The sequence below is a fragment of the Amblyraja radiata genome, chromosome 5, assembly GCF_010909765.2.
Source record: "Amblyraja radiata isolate CabotCenter1 chromosome 5, sAmbRad1.1.pri, whole genome shotgun sequence".
Taxonomy (NCBI): domain Eukaryota; kingdom Metazoa; phylum Chordata; class Chondrichthyes; order Rajiformes; family Rajidae; genus Amblyraja; species Amblyraja radiata.
Window position 1 is genome coordinate 70,056,637 of NC_045960.1, and position 19,759 is coordinate 70,076,395.

General features: G+C 42.8%; 1 protein-coding gene across 1 annotated transcript in view; it reads right to left on the bottom strand.

The window, feature by feature from the left end:
* The window catches only part of LOC116973753 (disks large-associated protein 5-like), a 61,252-nt gene extending 41,493 nt beyond the window's left edge, over positions 1-19,759 (bottom strand). The window contains exons 1-2 of the mRNA XM_033022060.1: positions 18,662-19,759; positions 18,431-18,601 (exon numbers count right to left, since the gene is read on the bottom strand). Of these exons, the coding sequence (XP_032877951.1) occupies positions 18,431-18,601; positions 18,662-19,759 (1,269 nt within the window). The remainder of the gene's footprint in view (positions 1-18,430; positions 18,602-18,661) is intronic.

Genomic DNA, 19,759 nt, shown 5'->3' on the forward strand with positions numbered 1-19,759 from the left:
ACTGAGAGACATAGGAAGTCCTGTTTACCAGCTGCTATAAGGTTATATAATGCGCATAAATAACTGCACTTTTTTTAAATTAATTGTATTTTAACTTGTATTTTAACTTGTATTTTAACTTGTATTTTAACTTGTTAAGTATGGAAGCCATTTGAGGAAATGTGTGGTGTTATGTCTGTCTTGAAGCTGTCGTGGCACTGTAATTTCCTGTAAAGGATTATTAAAGGTATAATCAATCAATGTTAAAAGGAATAACATTTAGTGCAAGATAAAGTCCAATAAAGTTCAATGAAAGATAGTCCGAAGGTCACCAATGAGGTAGATAGTAGTTCAGGACTGCTCTCTAGTTATTGGGAGGTTAGTTCAGTTGCTTGATAACAGCTGGGAAGAAACTGTCCTTGAATCTGGAGTTGTGAGTTTTCACACCTCTTGCCTGATGGGAGAGGGGAGAAGAAGGAGTGGCCAGGGTAATTCTCATCCTTGATTATGCTGGTGGCCTTGCAGAGACAGCGTGAGGTGTAAATGGAGTTAGTCAAACAGAGATTGGTGTGAGTGATGGTCTGAGTTACGTCCACAATTTTCTGCAATTTCTTGCGGTCTTGGATGGAGCTGTTCCAATACCTTGCTGTGATGTACCCCAATGCTAAAGATACCTCTCACATTCAGGTCTCTCATCTTTCACCTTCTCGAAGAAGCCATTACAATGAGGAGACTCAATTACACTGATCAGGACACCATTCCACAATTACTCCCATGAAAAGTTGCTAACTACCTGAATTGTGCTACAAATATTACACAACCCCAAAAATAAAATCAACTTGTAATTTAGACACAAAGCTGGGGGGCAGTGCTAGCTGTGAGGAGGATGCTAGGAGGCTGCAAGGTGACTTGGATAGGCTGGGTGAGTGGGCAAATGCATGGCAGATGCAGTATAATGTGGATAAATGTGAGGTTATCCACTTTGGTGGCAAAAACAGGAAAGTAGACTATTATCTAAATGGTGGCCGATTAGGAAAAGGGGACATGCAACGAGACCTGGGTGTCATGGTACACCAGTCATTGAAAGTAGGCATGCAGGTGCAGCAGGCAGTGAAGAAAGCGAATAGTATGTTAGCAATCATAGCAAAAGGATTTGAGTATAGGAGCAGGGAGGTTCTACTGCAGTTGTACAGGTTCTTGGTGAGATCACACCTGGAGTATTGCGTACAGTTTTGGTCTCCAAATCTGAGGAAAGACATTCTTGCCATAGAGTGAGTACAGAGAAGGTTCACCAGACTAATTCCTGGGATGTCAGGACTTTCATATGAAGAAAGACTGGATAGACTCAGCTTGTACTCGCTAGAATTTAGAAGATTGAGGGGAGATCTTATAGAAACGTACAAAATTCTTAAGGGGTTGGACAGGCTAGATGCAGGAAGAATGTTCCCGATGTTGGGGAAGTCCAGGACAAGGGGTCACAGTTTAAGGATAAAGGGGAAATCCTTTAGGACCGAGATGAGAAAAACTTTTTTCACACAGAGAGTGGTGAATCTGTGGAATTCCCTGCCACAGAAGGTAGTTGAGGCCAGTTAATTGGCTATATTTAAGAGGGAGTTAGATGTGGCCCTTGTGGCTAAAGGGATCAGGGGGTATGGAGAGAAGGCAGGTACAGGATACTGTTGGATGATCAGCCATGATCATATTGAATGGCGGTGCAGGCTCGAAGGGCCGAATGGGCTACTCCTGCACCTATTTTCTATGTTTCTATGTACCCACCGTTACTCCAGCATTTTGTGTCTATCTTTGATATCAACCAACATCTGCAGTTCCTTTTTATTACTGTATTCATGGAGTCAGGATGAACAATTGATCCCTTACAACTAAGATGAAGAGAAATGTATTTGTGCAAACCTTTGAAATAAATCTTTGAAATAGTCTACCTCCAGGGGCTATTGATGTTGGGTAAATTGTTGGATAGATTCACTGAGATTGATAGGGTCAGCTGTAATCATATTAAATGGCCAAGCAGAAACTAAAGGTCAAACAACCCACTGTTTCATCTATTTTTCACATGCTCTCCTCTTGCTGCAGCAGTTGTGAGAGGATCATTTTGACTGGGATAATGTTCACATGCATGGAATCAGGTAATACTTAATATTTCTGAACATCTCACAGTTGGTTTCAATCTCCAGATTCCTTAACAAATTTTGGAGATTTTTATTGCAGAAAGGTGCCATTTCTGTGAATAATGCCCACTCTCTTGTCATAAGGTCATAAGGTCATGTCATAAGGTCACAAGGGATAGGAGTAGAATAAGGTCATTTGCCCATCAAGTCTACTCCACCATTCAAACATGGTTGATCTATCTCTCCCTCCAAACCCCATTCTCCTGCATTCTCTCCATCACCTCTGAAACTCATACTAGTCAAGAATCTATCTATCTCTGACATAAAAATATCCACTGACTTGGCCTCCACAGCCTTCTGTGGCAAAGAATTTCAATTATTCACCACCTGGCTGACATTTGAGCTACCTATCACTGGTTTATGTTGACAGATGGAGAAGAAAGGGAATTCAAAGTAAAACAATGAAGTCCTGCATGTTCAATTAACTGTGCTTCATGCACCCACCCAAAATCCAATCTTTGGTCGTGATAAATATTGCATTGTGATTCTCCAATCAGAATTGCTTCTCAGTGTTGATCTTTGCACAAATTATCCAAGTAAAATAAAAGTCCTTTCGGTGTTAAGGGAATGTAGTCATACTCTAGGGCAGCACAGTGGCATAAGTGTGGGAGCTGCTGCCTCACAGCTCCAGCAACCCAAGGTCAATCCTAACCTCCATGTGGAGTTTGTACGTTCTTCCTGTGTGGATTTCCTATGAACTCGGTGAAAGACGCTCTTTGGTCTGCCCGAGCGTTGCTCACCACCCAGCAGAGCGAGATGTCCGTCAGGGAATGTTGCCGACTGGCCCACTGCAGACTGCAGGAGTACGTGCTAAGGGACTCGCTGAAGCTTGGTGCAGCCCATTACCAGCCTGAATGAGCAGGATACACCAACGAACATATCAAGGGCAGAAATGGTGCAGAAGGTAGCGCAATTAATCAGAAGTTTGCATTACATGACAGCTCTGATGTTGAAACTTGCAATGCAATTCTTTTAAAACTACAACCGCACTTCTACTTAGAATAATCAGAAAGGATATGATGGGATGGCTTTTGCTGTTTACCTTGCAGGCCAAGAGTGAAACTAACTTAAATTTTTTACCGGTATGGTTTTGTAAATGTATCTTGCAGGTCCTCCTCAGGTTATGACAGGTTTCTGTTCCTGAGATCTATTTGTAACCCAGACATTTGGCAAGTCTGAAATGTGGCTGCCCAGCAATATAATTAAGTAAAAACACAGGCTAACCAAGGGCAACATGTAGTTTACCAACAACCAAGGACAACTCTAAGTATGCAGATGATACCAAGATAGGGGGTGTTGTGGATAATGAAGAGGATTTCCAAAGTCTACAGAGTGATTTAGGCCATTTGGAAAAATGGGCTGAAAGATGGCAGATGGAGTTTAATGCTGATAAATGTGAGGTGTTACACCTTGGCAGGACAAATCAAAATAGGACGTACATGATAAATGGTAGGGAATTGAAGAATACAGTTGAACAGAGGGATCTGGGAATAACCGTGCATAGTTCCTTGAAGGTGGAATCTCATATAGATAGGGTGGTAAAGAAAGCTTTAGGTATGCTAGCCTTTATAAATCAGAGCATTGAGTATAGAAGCTGGGATGTAATGTTAAAATTGTACAAGGCATTGGTGAGACCAAATCTGGAGTATGGTGTACAATTTTGGTCGCCCAATTATAGGAAGGATGTCAACAAAATAGAGAGAGTACAGAGGAGATTTACTAGAATGTTGCCTGGGTTTCAACAACTAAGTTACAGAGATAGGTTGAATAAGTTAGGTCTTTATTCTCTGGAGCGCAGAAGGTTAAGGGGGGACTTGATAGAGGTCTTTAAAATGATGAGAGGGATAGACAGAGTTGATGTGATCAAGCTTTTCCCTTTGAGAATAGGGAAGATTCAAACAAGAGGACATGACTTCAGAATTAAGGGACAGAAGTTTAGGGGTAACATGAGGGGGAACTTCTTTACTCAGAGAGTGGTAGCGGTGTGGAATGAGCTTCCAGTGGAAGTGGTGGCGGCAGGTTCGTTGGTATCATTTAAGAATAAATTGGATAGGCATATGGATGAGAAGGGAATGGAGGGTTATGGTATGAGTGCAGGCAGGTGGGACTAAGGGAAAAAATTGTTCGGCACGGACTTGTAGGGCCGAGATGGCCTGTTTCCGTGCTGTAATTGTTATATGGTTATATGGTTATAACTCATATGTCAGGCTGTTATTCATTGATTACAGCTCGGCATTTAATACAATCATCCCCTCCAAACTGGTTACCAAACTCGCAGAACTGGGTCTCTGCGCATCTCTCTGCAATTGGATCCTCGACTTCCTCATTTACAGACCACAGACTGTTCGAATTGGTGGAAAGGTGTCAGCCTCGATAACAATCAGCACGGGTGCACCTCAAGGCTGCTTGCTCAGCCACCTGCTGTACTCACTCAATACTCATGACTGCATAGCTGGTCATGGTGCGAACTCCATCATCAAGTTCGCCGACGACACCACTGTTGTGGGACGTATCTCTGATGGGGACGAGTCAGAGTATAGAAGAGAGATCGACCGACTGACCAAATGGTGCCAGCACAATAACCTGGCCCTCAACACCAGCAAAACCAAGGAACTGATTGTGGACTTTGGAAGAGGTAGGATGGGGACCCACAGTCCCGTTTATATCAATGGGTCGATGGTGGAAAGGGTCAAGAGCTTCAAATTCCTGGGCATACACATCTCTGAAGATCTCTCCTGGTCCGAGAACACTGATGCAATCATAAAGAGAGCACATCAGCGCCTCAACTTCCTGAAAAGATTACGGAGGGTCGGTATGTCAAGGAGGACTCTCTCTAACTTCTACAGGTGTACAGTAGAGAGCATGCTGACCGGTTGCATCGTGGCTTGGTTCGGCAACCTGAGCGCCCAGGAGCGGAAAAGCGTAACTTAGTAAACACTGCCCAGTCCATCATCGGCTCTGACCTCCCTACCATCGAGGGGATCTATCGCAGTCGCTGCCTCAAAAAGGCTGGCAGCATCAAGGGCCCACACCATCCTGGCCACACACTCATCTCCCCGCTACCTTCAGGTAGAAGGTACAGGAGCTTGAAGACTGCAACGTCCAGGTTTTGAAACAGCTTCTTTCCCACAGCCATCAGGCTATTGAACTCAACTCAAACAAAACTCTGAACATTAATAGCTCATTATCTGTTTATTTGCACTTTATCTGTTTTATTTGTGCATGTGTGTGTATATATTTATACAATGGTATATGGACACACTGATCCGTTCCGTATTCATGCCTTCTATAACTCTGTTGTGCTGAAGCAAAGCAAGAATTTCATTGTCCGATCTGGGACACATGACAATAAACTCTCTTGAATCTTGAATCTTGAATCTTGAACAGATCGTTTAATTCAACCATTCAGATCTCTCTGCAAGATGTGATGCTATGAACCAAGTTCCAAAAGGAGAGAAGATGGCCTGTAGACCCACAGCAAATCCACCTTCAAGCACTTGTTCACATCTATAGGATGTCCTTAGGTCAGCGGTTCATAACCAGGCCACGCATGCCTGTATGATCATGTGGCGACATCATGCCCATGTAGTTTTTTCATACAACTTGTTAACGCTGGCAGCTAGCCAGCAGCCTCACGTGAAGGTCCAGACACAAGAGCAGAATAACAACTCCGAGGTCAGATACACTGATTGGCCTTATCCTCACACAAGTAGTAATCAGCAGATTTTATGTTAAAAGGGTGTTCTGGAATAAACGAGACACAAGGTGTTTAGCAAAGCTTAGTGTCGCTTGTCCTTTACTTTCGATTGTGAGATTTAGTGGATTCTACAATCATATCACAAGCATAGTTTTGTCCACTGCTTTACTAATAAACCTGTCTTGTTTCCTTCTCCCCTGCCTTGCAAGAATTCACCAGAATCAGCACCGGGTTCAAAATGTTCTTCACTTTAAATGGCATTATATGTGCAGAAGGTAATGAGCCAAAGGGGAAGATAATTCCATTGTGCTAATTATACCTCTTTTGTTTAGTATCTTTAATTAATTATAGTCAAGGTGTTCTCAAAGAATTTGATTTAGCAATATTTTAACCCTTTCATGATTTTTGAATGTTTTAATTATTTTAATTTTAGTAATTGTTAAAAGTTTCTGAATGTTTGAGTCATTAAAAAATATATTTGAAATCAATGTGTAGGAAGGAGCTGCAGATGTTAGTTTAAACTGAAGATAGACACAAAAAGCTGGAGTAACTCAGCAGGCCAGGCAGCATCTCTGGAGAGACGGAATGGGTGACGTTTGGGGTCGAGACCCTTCTTTTCAGATTCAGATTCAGATTCAACTTTATTGTCATTGTGCAGTGTACAGTACAGAGACAACGAAATGCAGTTAGCATCTCCCTAGAAGAGCGACATAAATATGACCAATAAATAAATCTGTTTACGTGCAAACAGTCATAGTATTTTTTTCCTGGTGGGAGGAATGTCCGGGGGGGGGTGTGATTGGCAATCACCGAGGTACATTGTTGAGTAGTGTAACAGCCGCAGGGAAGAAGCTGTTCCTGGACCTGCTGGTCCGGCAACGGAGAGACCTGTAGCGCCTCCCGGATAGTAGGAGGGTAAACAGTCCATGGTTGGGGTGAGAGCAGTCCTTGGCGATGCTGAGCGCCCTTCGCAGACAACGCTTGCTTTGGACAGACTCAATGGAGGGGAGTGAGGAACCGGTGATGCGTTGGGCAATTTTCACCACCCTCTGCAGTGCTTTCCGGTCGGAGATAGAGCAGTTGCCATACCATACTGTGATACAGTTGGTAAGGATGCTCTCGATGGTGCAGCGGTAGAAGTTCACCAGAATCTGAGGAGACAGATGGACCTTCTTTAGTCTCCTCAGGAAGAAGAGACGCTGGTGAGCCTTCTTGACCAGTGTTGAGGTATTGTGGGTCCAAGAGAGGTCATCGGAGATGTTGACCCCCAGGAACCTGAAGCTGGAAACACGTTCCACCTCCGTCCCGTTAATGTGGATGGGGGTGTGCGTGCCGCCCCTAGACTTCCTGAAGTCTACAATGCGCTCCTTGATCTTCTTGGAGTTAAGGGCCAGGTTGTTGTCAGCGCACCATGCTGCTAGGAGCTGGACCTCCTCCCTATAGGCCGACTCATCGTTGTTGCTGATGAGGCCAATCACCGTTGTATGATCTGCATACTTGATGATGGTGTTAGTCCCATGTACAGGTGTGCAGTCGTAGGTGAACAGGGAGTAGAGGAGGGGGCTCAGCAAACAGCCCTGTGGAACGCTGGTGTTCAGGGTGAGGGTTGAAGAGGTGTGCTTGTCTAACCTAACAGACTGGGGTCTGTTGGTTAGAAAGTCCAGTATCCAGTTGCAGAGGGAGGGGTCGATGCCCAGGTCACCAAGTTTGGTGATCAGTTTAGAGGGTATGATGGTGTTGAATGCTGAGCTGTAATTGATGAACAGCATTCTTACGTAAGTGTCTCTGTTGTCGAGGTGGGAGAGGGCGGAGTGAAGTGCCGTTGAGATGGCATCCTCCGTACTCCTGTTCTTGCGGTAGGCAAACTGATAGGGATCCAATGTGGGGGGTAGGCAGCCTTTGAGGTGTGCCAGGACCAGCCTCTCGAAGCACTTGGTGATGATGGGAGTAAGTGCAACTGGGCGGAAGTCGTTGAGGCTTGCCGCAGTGGAGTGTTTTGGCACCGGCACGATGGAGGTGGTTTTAAGGCACGTGGGGACAACTGCTTGGGCAAGTGACAGGTTGAAGATGTCATCCAGACGTCTGTCAGCTGCGCAGCACAGGCCCTGTGGACGCGCCCGGGGATGCCGTCAGGGCCAGCAGCTTTACGTGCATTAGTCCTACTCAGTGCCACGTACACGTCGTAGGGGGTGAGTGTGAGGGGCTGGTGATCGGCAGGGAGCACAGCCTTGATGGCCATCTCTAGATTGTCCCTGTCGAAGCGGCCATAGAAGTGGTTAAGCTCCTCAAGGAAGGAGGCGTTGCTCGATGTGGGGGTGGTGTTGGTGGGTCTATAGTCCGTGGTGGCCTGGATGCCTTGCCACATGCGTCGGGGGTCAGAGTTGTTGTTGAAGTGCTCCTCAATCCTGAGCTTATGGCAGTGCTTAAGGCTTTACGGCCAGAAAAGCTCACCAGCTCCACCTTTACCAGCTATCAGTTCCTATCAGTATATGGGGGTGAGGGGCTTGCACTGCATTAGCAAAGCCACGTCTCCATGAAAAGAACATCTTTAGAGTCTGAGATCAAGTGGGTCAATGAGATTTGCCCTCCAGGCAAATGAGCACCTACAGGAGGCAATCTGTAGAGGTAACTATGACAGTGAGATGAGGGATGGTAATCATGTGCTAAAGAAGAATAAAATATTGCAACTTTTTTCAATGCTCCATTCCATTCTCCTCCTCAGCCAAAAAGATTCCAGATATAAATTCATAGAACTTGCAAATAACCTATGTTTTGCACCTGTGGGGCGTTAACAGTGCATACAACACAAGGTGTGCACAACCTTATCAAATGGTCCATGCAATCATTTATTATGATTACACAGTATTTCCTATTTCAGTGCACAGTGTTGTGACACATAACCAGATAAACATTATTATTAATGCAAAGGCATTTTGTACAAGGACATAAAAGAAGCATTTACATGTTTTACAAGATCTTCAAACATCAGCAGTTCACCACCATCACCATTCTTCATTCATGTAATATATCAATAGCTGCTATGGTCATTTCTCTCCACATTCCTGAAGGAAAGCCCAGAACAGATCAAGCAAATTCAAAAGATGGTTCAGACCATTTTGCCAGACGTGTGAAATCTTAACAATGGGTAAGAGCATAAAATGGGAGTCAAAAGTAAGCAGAATCTTTTACACATCTCTTTGCTTTTATTCCCATTAACTTCACCCTGACTTTGGGGTGACAACAGGTGACTTATTTGCTACCAAATACCCAGCCTCTGACCTGCTCTTGCATCTGCAGTATTTATGCAGCTGGTCAAATGCCCAGATCACAAAATATAATGTTGGACCTGCCATTATTGAAGGTGGGGATGTTCTCGGGGCTTCCTCCCCATGTTAGCTGTTTTAGCTCACTGCTCTTCTCCATGAGACATGGATTAGATTTCAGAGGTTTGATTTGAATTATTAGTTGTGGCATTGTACAGTGCTGACTTTTGCATGAGGTTTTTTTCAATTGTTTAGCAAGTAATCAGTCCTGTGTTACTGCATCACAAGGCTGACCACTGCTGTGAACATTATAATGTAATATCAAACAGAGTAGCCAGTAAAGACATTCTTGCCATAGAGGGAGTACAGAGAAGGTTCACCAGACTGATTCCTGGGATGTCAGGACTTTCATATGAAGAAAGACTGGATAGCTTGTACTCGCTAGAATTTAGAAGATTGAGGGGGGATCTTATAGAAACTTACAACATTCTTAAGGGGTTGGACAGGCTAGATGCAGGAAGTTGTTCCCGATGTTGGGGAAGTCCAGAACAAGGGGGCACAGTTTAAGGATAAGGGGGAAATCTTTTAGGACCAAGATGAGAAAAACATTTTTCACACAGAGAGTGGTGAATCTTTGGAATTCTCTACCACAGAGGCCAGTTCATTGGCTATATTTAAGAGGGAGTTAGATGTGGCCCTTGTGGCTAAAGGTATCAAGGGGTATGGAGAGAAGGCAGGTACAGGATACTGAGTTGGATGATCAGCCATGATCATATTGAATGGCGGTGCAGGCTTGAAGGGCCGAATGGCCTACTCCACCTATTTTCTATGTTTCTATGTTTCTATGTTTCTATGTAATCATCAAAATAAAGATATTCCAGATGAAGTAGTTATAAATAGTGTGAAGAGTTTACGTAACTAATAGAGCAGAGGCTGCTGCCAATAAGCTGGAATGTGCACGTGTAATTTCAAATATTAACATTTGAGACAACATATAAAAAAGAGATTAAGATTATCCAATCCATATAGTAGGGTTAACATTTAATTTACATATTTGTTTAAAAAGCAGGAAATTCAGAAAATGCAGCATCAATATTGACATAATATTCTCCCCCCTCCTAGCTCCATCCCCATCTTTATCCATGACCTGGACACAACCAAATGTTAGCAGTAAGAGGTTGAAACAGCCAAGAAATACTCAGCATACATTTATTCAAACTCAATCCTTTAAAGTCACACCCTTGTACTACCACTACCTAAGAACTGCTATCTTTTGGACATACAGTATTCATTTATTTGGTATCTTTGTGCTGGTTTAACTAAAATTAAGGTTCATTAATAGAATTATGTGCAAAGGCCAGTTTCCCATGCAAACTGTGCTGATGTAATGGACTTTTATCAAAGACAAATACAGAGTTGATGTCTAAAGAAAAACAAAATCTGGGAGGGGTCGTGTTTTCGCGCGGTTTCTGGGCTCTGCCCTTCAGTCATTGTGAGACCACCGTTGTGGTCGGTTGTGTTTCAATGACAGAGTGTTTGATCGGTGAATCTAATTCTGAATAAATTCGATTCGAACCTACCGACCATTGTCTTTGATCGGCTAAACTATACCATTTTTGATTTGAAGTACCATTGTGATTCATCTTTATGAATGTTACAAGATCAAGAATTCTAAATACAAATTAACAGAACAGCAACAAAACATAAAATGCTGGAGTAACTCAATGGGTCCGGCAGCATCTGTGGAGGGAATGGATAGGCAACATTTCAGGTTGGGACCCTTCTCCAGTCTGAAGAAAGGACCCATCCCAAAACATCACCTATCCATTCCCTTCCACATTCTTTTCCCTGACCAGAGCCTCAATAGCTCTTGTCATCAGGGTTCCCTATTCAGAAGCCCAGAGAATTACCCTGATCACTTCTATGCAATGTTAAAATAATCATTACGCATGAGCTCAGCTAAGTACAATTGAGATGGGCCAATAGTACTCATTAGTAATTACACAATGCACTGCTTATCAGAATCTTTAAGAACACACAACTTAATATTCAAATGACATAGCAACCTACTCAACCTGCTTCTTGTACCACTCTCTCTCATGAAGATACATTGAAGACAAGTAACCAGACAAAAATCTAATGTAATGATCCGTCTTCATTAATATCAATGGTTTTTGCGGGACTTAAAGCTATATTTTGGCTATATCAACTCACTTTCAGCCCAAATATTAGGAAGATGTACTTTCATTAATAATAAAGGAAATCTCACACCTTATCAAATTATTGCACATATTATTAATAATATTACACGTATATGCCATTGTCATCACACATACTAGGTGGAAGTTTATAGGAAACACTGGATTCATTCTGATAACTGATCATGACTTTCTATCTGCTGGGAAACAATTTGTGCTGGTAAATTGTGCTTTTCAAGAGCAGCCCAGTGATGCAATCGATAGGATAGATGGCTCATGGGGTCAAAGATCTGCGTTTGATCCCGACCTTTGATAGAGTCTGTGTTTGGTTGGTACATATTCCCTGTCATCATTTGGGTTTCCTCTCATATGCCCTAAATGCACCGGTTTATAGTTTAATTGGTTAATGTAACTTGCTCGTCAGTGGCAGGGTGGCAAGAGGATTTTGCGGTGAGGGGTCTTGGGAAAGGAATGGATAGGGATGTGAAAAGAAATGTGGGGAGAGTGTATCGATGCTTGATGGAAGACCCATTTCTATGCATAACGACTCCATGACTCATTTTAAAATTGTGTCAAAGTGCTTGAAGTGGATGTCTTTTTTGCTGCATTTTGATGTCTAGACTACATTTTTAGTGCATCAATCTAGTGGCTAATGCACACAACTGTTTATTGATTTGTACATGTAATGCATTTTAATATTTCATGAGCTAGCTATGCAGCAGTGAATTAATTCAATGCATATAGGCAGTATTAGCCCTCTATGAATGCAAGCAAAAAAACAGTGCACACCTGCTACTTGAATTTCTGCAAATATCTTTGTGATGGAGTACCAGAGATATATTTAGGTTTCTTTTCCTGCAAACATTAAAATCTTCAATACAGATATTATAAACTTCACTTAAAATGAGTGTTCGGCAATAACAGCTCCAGTAAACAAAATGGTCCTGGAGTTTATTTGAGCATTCTGCCGTGTCTTTTGATATTTGTTGTTGATGGATGTGGGGGGTTGCTTCAAAGAAGGAATGGTTTTATGTTTCTTCATGTGAAAGGTGTCTTTGTGTGATTTATTTTCACAAGGGTTGTGTATTGTTAAACTCACACAGGCTAGGTCCTTTAGCAAAAGGGTCCGAGGTGATTAGAGATGGCCAACTCATACGCTAGATACAAGCAAGCAGATGCAAATATTTACCTTCTTACATACTCTTGCCAAGACTCTCATTTCTTTAACTACCCTCCCTCACCCCCTCCCCGCCACCACCACTGACCATCTACTCCTTCATTCTCTCCTCCTTCTCTCACATCCATTTCCCAGTGCCTACCACCCCACTGCTAGCAGCAATGCCGACCAAGGCTTGTGACCAAGTGTGGAATCGTTCCAGCCACTTCTACCTATCGCCACATCTGCCTCACTCCCTACTTTATCTTCCCACAATACATCCCTCAGCTCCCACACTCTCCAAAACATTACACTCACTGCACACACCCCACATAAAGCTTGCCTGTAAGAAAGTCGTCCTAGGAGCTCCATCGCCATTGCAATGCTGGCTAGTGTTGACAGATGTGGGGTAGATTGATCTTACAGAATGGAAGTGCCTGTCTCAGCCATAGTCATCTTGTTCCGGTACTGGAACAGTGTATTGAGATCATTGACTTATTAGTATTGATATAACACCCACCTTATTTCGAAGCGCACCAATGGAATTCTATGTCACAGAAGGCTGTGGAGGATAAGTCAATTGATATTTTAAAGGCAGAGATAGATAGATTCTTGATTGGTATGGGTGTCAGGCATTGTGGGGAGAAGGCAGGAGAATGGAGTTAGGAGAAAGAGATAGATCAGCCATGATTGAATTCGGAATAAACTTGATGGGCTGAATGGCCTAATTCTGCTCCTATCACTTATGACCTTATGACATAGAAACCAGTGCCTTAAATGGCAAATGAAAAGGCCCCAGAAACAGCAAGGTAGCTTCAATGACAGGGGGTTAAGATTTTGGAAGACACATCTAAATGCTTAATTAATTCCACAACATCATGTTCAAAGTAAATTGGTCTTTATCAGCACAGCTGCTCATTTGCTGAATGACATTCGCTGGGAGGCCAGTCTTTTGTTTAGAAATTCCATAAATTGAGGGCTTGCAGCATGACTTGTTTTTGACTTGCCAAACAACATCAAAAATAACATATAATTATGTGGCATTTTAACGTGGAAAAGATTCAAAGTCACGTCAGGGAGGCATACTCAGAGAAAACTGAACACCAAGCCAGAGAAAGTGAAATAATATGTGGGGGTCATGGAGTTATTGTGGTATGAGTAAGTAAACAGGCCTTTTGGCCCGACACATCCATGCTGGCCCACTTGCCTGTGTCTGACCCATATCCCTCCGAATCTTTCCCATACAGTTATCTGTCCAAGGATGATAAAAGCCTCAGTCAAAGGTATAGATGCCACTAAGGACCATGTGAACACTTTACACTTTAGAAATACACTTTAGAGTGGAAACAGGCCCTTCAGCCCACCAAGTCCATGCCAACCAGCAGTACTACCTACACACAAGTGTCTATCCTACACACAAGGGATAATTCACAGAAACCAATTAACCTATAAACATGCACGTCTTTGGAATATGAAGGGAATCCAGAGCAACCGGAGAAACCCACATAGTCACAGGGAGAATGTACAAACTCCGAACAGAAAGCACCCATAGTCAGGATCGAACCCGGGTCTCTGGCGTGTGGCAGCAATTCTACCTCTGCACCACCGTGCCTCCACCAAATAAGTAATTTTGTCTTTCAAGCCTATTCATCCATTCAATGAGATTACATCTGCCTTGTGGCCTAAATCTGTCTACCCCTGTCCCATATTTATTTACTAACTTTATTAACAAAAAATTATAGATCTAGATCGTAGAAGAAATTTTGAAATGTTTTTGTACCATCTTCTTTTTATAGTAGTGCTAACTAATTTCACAAATGAAAGGCCTAGTTTAATTATAAGAATATATCCCCTAGTTCTGAATTCCCCACTCAGTGTAGTTTAGTGCTGATTGGTTACCTAATCAGTTCCCCATAACTATTCCTTAACTTTCTAAATTCCTGTGACCAGAATCCTAGTTTATACATTCTTAGCATAGTGTAACCCTTTGCCACCATTGTGCAAAACCAGTGTGGTTTAAATGAAAGGTTAAAATGTTTGTTTGACTATTTACTAATAGGTGAACCGGTGTTTACTTTATTAAACTGCTATTTGTTTGCTGGGATCTTATAGGGATTGTGCTCTAATGTTATGAACAGTAGAAGAGCAGAAACGATATCAGAAAAAAATAGCATTATGTACATAATTTGGCACAAAAGCCCTTTGATGAGTCTTTCTGATATGCAAGATAACATGTCGAGCATTCAGATATAACTACTGGGAAATGGTAGTCATTTGTCAAAGATTCTGAGCCTGAGACATAGCAAGGAAACAGAGGCAGAGTGCGCCAGCAATTTTAAAAGCACTGCTGATGAGATCCATTATCCATAGAGTACTTCCTGTAGATGAAAAAGTCATTACAGAATTCAATTGTAATGTGTTTGGCTTCTTGAATCCCAATGCGGAGGGAAGCAGCATCAGCAAGCTTTTAGTCAACATCAAGGTCACAAATTCATCAGATCGATCACCAACGCATTATTAGCAAGCATGGTATTTCTATCGCAGGTCACATGAGTGAATGATTACAGTACAGATAACGTTATAATGTTATAATGAATCATAGGGGGGGAATGGTGTCCGTTATTGTCAATTGACCGCTTTTCTTTATCACAAATGACCTTTGACAAATCCCATGGTAGACAAAAATGCTGGAGAAACTCAGCGGGTGAAGCAGCATCTATGGAGCTTCTTAAACATTGTGACAGTCCCTGCCTCAGCTACCTCCTCCAGCAGCTAGTTCCATACACCCACCACCCTTTGTATGAAAATGTTACCCCTCAGATTCCAATAAAATCTTTCCCCCTTCACCTTAAAACAGTTAAGTTTTCCATTTTTCTTTTTCTGTTTTTATATTATGTTGGCTCAGTTTTTCTTATCCTGCTTATTTAACTTGCTGGACAGGTCCCATTACCTTACCATTAATAACATGTTATCCAGATCAAGAAGTTGAATGCACCATATTGCCATTTGTACAGACATTTGTTCTACACATCCCTTCCCCATCTTCTCTTCTTCTCAAAATTAACATGCATTCCTGCTTTCCCAGTTCTGACAAAACATTGCAGATGTTAAAATTGAGCGTTAAGTAGGTTGCAAAATATATTAGATCATTTTGGCTGTTGTAGTTAGAGACATTAAATGCTTGAATTAAGGCTCATGCAAACTGAATGTTACATACTGGTGATGTTAAGAAATGGATAATCCAAATCAAGCAATAGAGTGTATTCACTGTCACAGAAATACTTCCGTTAATGCAACAAATGTGAAACAGGATGCCAGAACACACGTGGCTGAGCCAATGTGAGGAAGTGGTTTACTGAAATCACCAATACCTAAAGCATATTTGTTTTAGAGGTGCTCAGTTCAGCTTGTAGCGAAGGGATTGATTGAAGAGAAGACTTCGAGGGACTGAATGAATTTATTCTTGGTCAAGTTTAGAATCAATTTTATATCTGAAAGTAAGTAGTTAGTACTATCATTTTGTTTGTGGGTAAATAAATAAAGATTTGATATGAACCTGATGGGAAACCTATTCACACAGAGGGTGGGGGTTATATGGAACGAACTGCCAGAGGAGATAGTTGAAGCAGATACTATAACGACATTTAAAAGGCACTTTGAGAGGTACCTGGATAGGAATGATTTAGAGGGATATGTGCCAAATGCAGGCAGATGGGACTGGTGTAGATGGGGCATCTTGGTTGGCATGGGAAAATTAGGCCACAAAGCTGAAGGCGTGACTGCCATTTCCTAAAGCTCTTCTGTCACTCAGTGAAAGTTTGGCTGATTTGCCACCCGGTTCCATAATTTTACTTTTCCTCATGTCCCTTAATAAATTTAATTAAAAACAAAAGATGCACCCTAGAATTTCTAAAATTACTCTGGTTATCAAACAAGTATTTGCTAAGATGTGAGCTAACCTAGTCCCTTGTACTCAATTCCGCATGAAATAAAGATGGGCAATCATTCTTGAGTGAGAGGTTCGGTGGGCTAGGACTTTATTCCTTGGAGTGCATGAAATTGAGAACTGATCTAATAGAGTTATGTAAAATCATAAGGGGCATAGATAAGGTGAATGCACAAATTCTTCTTCCCAAGCTAGGTGAATCAAGAACTAAAGGGCACGGGTTTAAAGTAACAGCGGGAAGAATTAATCGAAACCTGAGAGGGATCTTTTTCATATAGAGGGTGGTGGGTATATGGATCGAGCTGTCAGAGGAAGTAGCTGAGGCAGGCACAATAACAACATTTAAAAGCCATATGGACAGTTACATGAATAGGGAAGTTTTTGGAGGAACATGGGCCAGATTCAGGCACATCGTACTAGCTTATGGGCCTGTCCCACTTAGGCGACTTTTTAGGTGGCTGCAGGAGACTATGCAGTCACCATATGGTCACCACATGTTCGCGGGTGGTTGCCGGGGAGTCGCCTTCATGGTCGTGAAGAGTTCCCGCATTCTGGGAACTAGTCGCAGCCTCATTATGGTTGCCGTGAATTTTTCAACATGTTGAAAAATTAGCGGCGACTAGAATGAAGCTGCCATGGAGAGAAGCGAGAATTCTCGAGCCGTAGGTGGGTCGCCAGGAGGTCCAAATGGGTTGCCAGGAGGTCGAAGGTTCTCTGAGGTTCTCGTAGGTTGTAGCCGGTGCTGACTGGTGCATTTCATTGGCTCATCGGGAATAAAAAGGTAAGCAGTAGTTTTCAGAGCCAAGGATAACCGACCAGTAATGTTAAATGTCCGCCGAGCTTCACAGCCATGTATCTCTGGCTTCTTAAAAGTTGTCTCCATTCCTTCTACCCCCTTCTCCCCCCCTCTTTTAAAGGACTTACCGTACACTGTGCTTTCGCCATCTTTTTACAGCGCCAACCTTCCTGTTCATCGCGGTGTGTGTCTGTTTCACCTTGGCTTTGCACCGTGTGAATTTTTTAGACAGCGCTCCCCCCGCTTGCCCTGTCCCCCACCTGCATAACGGGCTGGTGAAGGAAGCGATGTGTTTGTGTGTGTGTGTGTCAAGTCAAACTGAAATGCAAGAAACTTGCGAGCAGAGAAATGCTACAATTGAAATCACGAGACAGTGATTGAAGTGGGCGGAACCCCAGCCTGCCGAGTTCTGCCTGGGGGTCAAAAGGGCACAGAGCACCAGAAGCCACAAGAAACTTGCGAGCAGTGAATCCAGCAGTAAATCAAAAAGACTGTCCGAAAAGACTGCCGCGAGAGCCAGAAAAGGCAAGCAGGACTGATTTTTCTACAGACCCGATTGGCAGCCGGTAAGGACTGAACTCTAAATGGACTGAGTCGAAGACTGCAGCCCCAGAGACTCTGTTTAACCATTTAAAAGCTGAGAAACTTGTCTGGCTAACGTGTTGATATTGGTGGTGTTTGTTAACCAAGATGACAGGGTGATGATAATGTTTGTTGCCCCAGTAAAGTGCATATGTTAAGGGCTAATGTAAGCTAATTTCTAATACTTATATGCTATGTGTGGTGTTAGTTTAAATAATTGCACTTTAAAAAATATGATAAAATGTGTTAAAAAACAGTAAAGATTCATATGACACCTGCTAAAAAATTGGTAGCAGTAGTGGGCATTATTTGTATTTTTCATTTAATGAAATGTGAAAATTATTTAAAAAACAAAATGGCTGCTATGAGTTGGAATGTAAATACATGTAATTTTCTGTTATTTATATTTGGTTACAGTAATGTGTATATTTTTTGCCTTTGTGTCTAAAGGTTTTTCACCTGTTAAAGACCAAAACTGATAAAGACCTAAACTGATAAAAACTAATCTGCCAAAATAAAAGAAGGAGAAAATAAAAGGTGGAAAAGAAGTGTTTGGTCTGAGTGAATCCAGTTCATCATTTCGGGGTAGATAAATTAAATCCCTTTCAAGCGGGGAAACTGCAAAACATTAGAAGACTTGACACCATTATGGAATGAAGACTGCATTGCTTCTGGCTGGTCGAGAGCACTCAAACTGGGCTGGAGATACTGCTCAAAATCTACCCGTTTTGTGCTCTTTCCAGAACAAGTACTTTGCTGTGCAGTGCCCTCTCCATCCATGGAACTAATGAGGTTTGTCATGACACGCGATTCTGTCTTTGTCACGTTATTAAAGCTTGCACAAGTCTGCGGGCTTGAACTCTTTGTGACAAACGGCACAGGAGATGCAGGAATAGCTGAACGGACACTCAACCTGGTGGCACTGCATTGGCCTTTGGATCTTTGCCTTGGTGGACATGCTTTAGGAGTCACGGTGAAGTATTTTGCAGGACTCTCCACTCTGAAGAAACCTGCGTCAAACACAATGGCATCACTTTGAGCTTCTTTGTTGCTGGAGTCAGCAATTTCCTGCTTCATTTTGGCCTTCAGAGCTGCCTTCATAGCTGCAAAGCGGCTCGTTGCTGCTGCACTTGGTTTCATTACTTCCTCTGGTTTTGACCTGACAGCCTTTTTCTTGACCACTCTTTTGGGCAATGAGGGCTCCTCCCAGTTATTTTCTTGAATCTTTTTCAATCTCTGAAACTTATTGTTGACACTTTCAACCTGGAAGTAGACCATGTCCCAAAACCCTTCCAGATCTGCAGAGGTGACTTCCTTTTCACTAGTCTTGAACTCGCAGTTGTCGACAAGACCTCTGAATTGTTTGAATCGTTCAGCCATAAGGAGACGTGCCTGTCCCACAGTTGTACGAAGCAGGTCCTTAACACTATCTGGAACCACGTCAGAGTTTTCCCATCCATCCCACTGCTGACAAAGCAGAGTCAATTTCTCAGTCTCCAATGTGATGACTCCTCTGAAATAAGCCACATCATGTACGGGTCCACTGCCGTCAGGTTGAGAACACCCAAAAGATTCTTGTGGTGTGTTTTCCACAGGCACTTCAAAAGCAGGCCTAGCAGGATCTTCAGTTTGTGCCTCAGGCAGATTCGACTCAACCTCTGGTTTCAAAATATTCTTTTGCGATCTTGTTACATAACGCACTGTTGCGGGAGATTCAGCGTTGCTTCGCAACTGGGGTTTGGCAGGACTCCAGGTATGAGAGGTAAAGAAGCTCGACACACTTCGTGGGCTGAGGGCAGTAAATTTGAATTGGTCAAGCCCCTCCATAGGGGCAAAGACGTAGTTGTCAGGGGCAAAGGAGACTTTCTTCTCCATATCTCCAAGGTCCATAGGAGCACCCAGCGGTTGTTGGCTCACACTGCCACTCGTAGTTGGCAAGCTGGGAGGAGCCCTCAT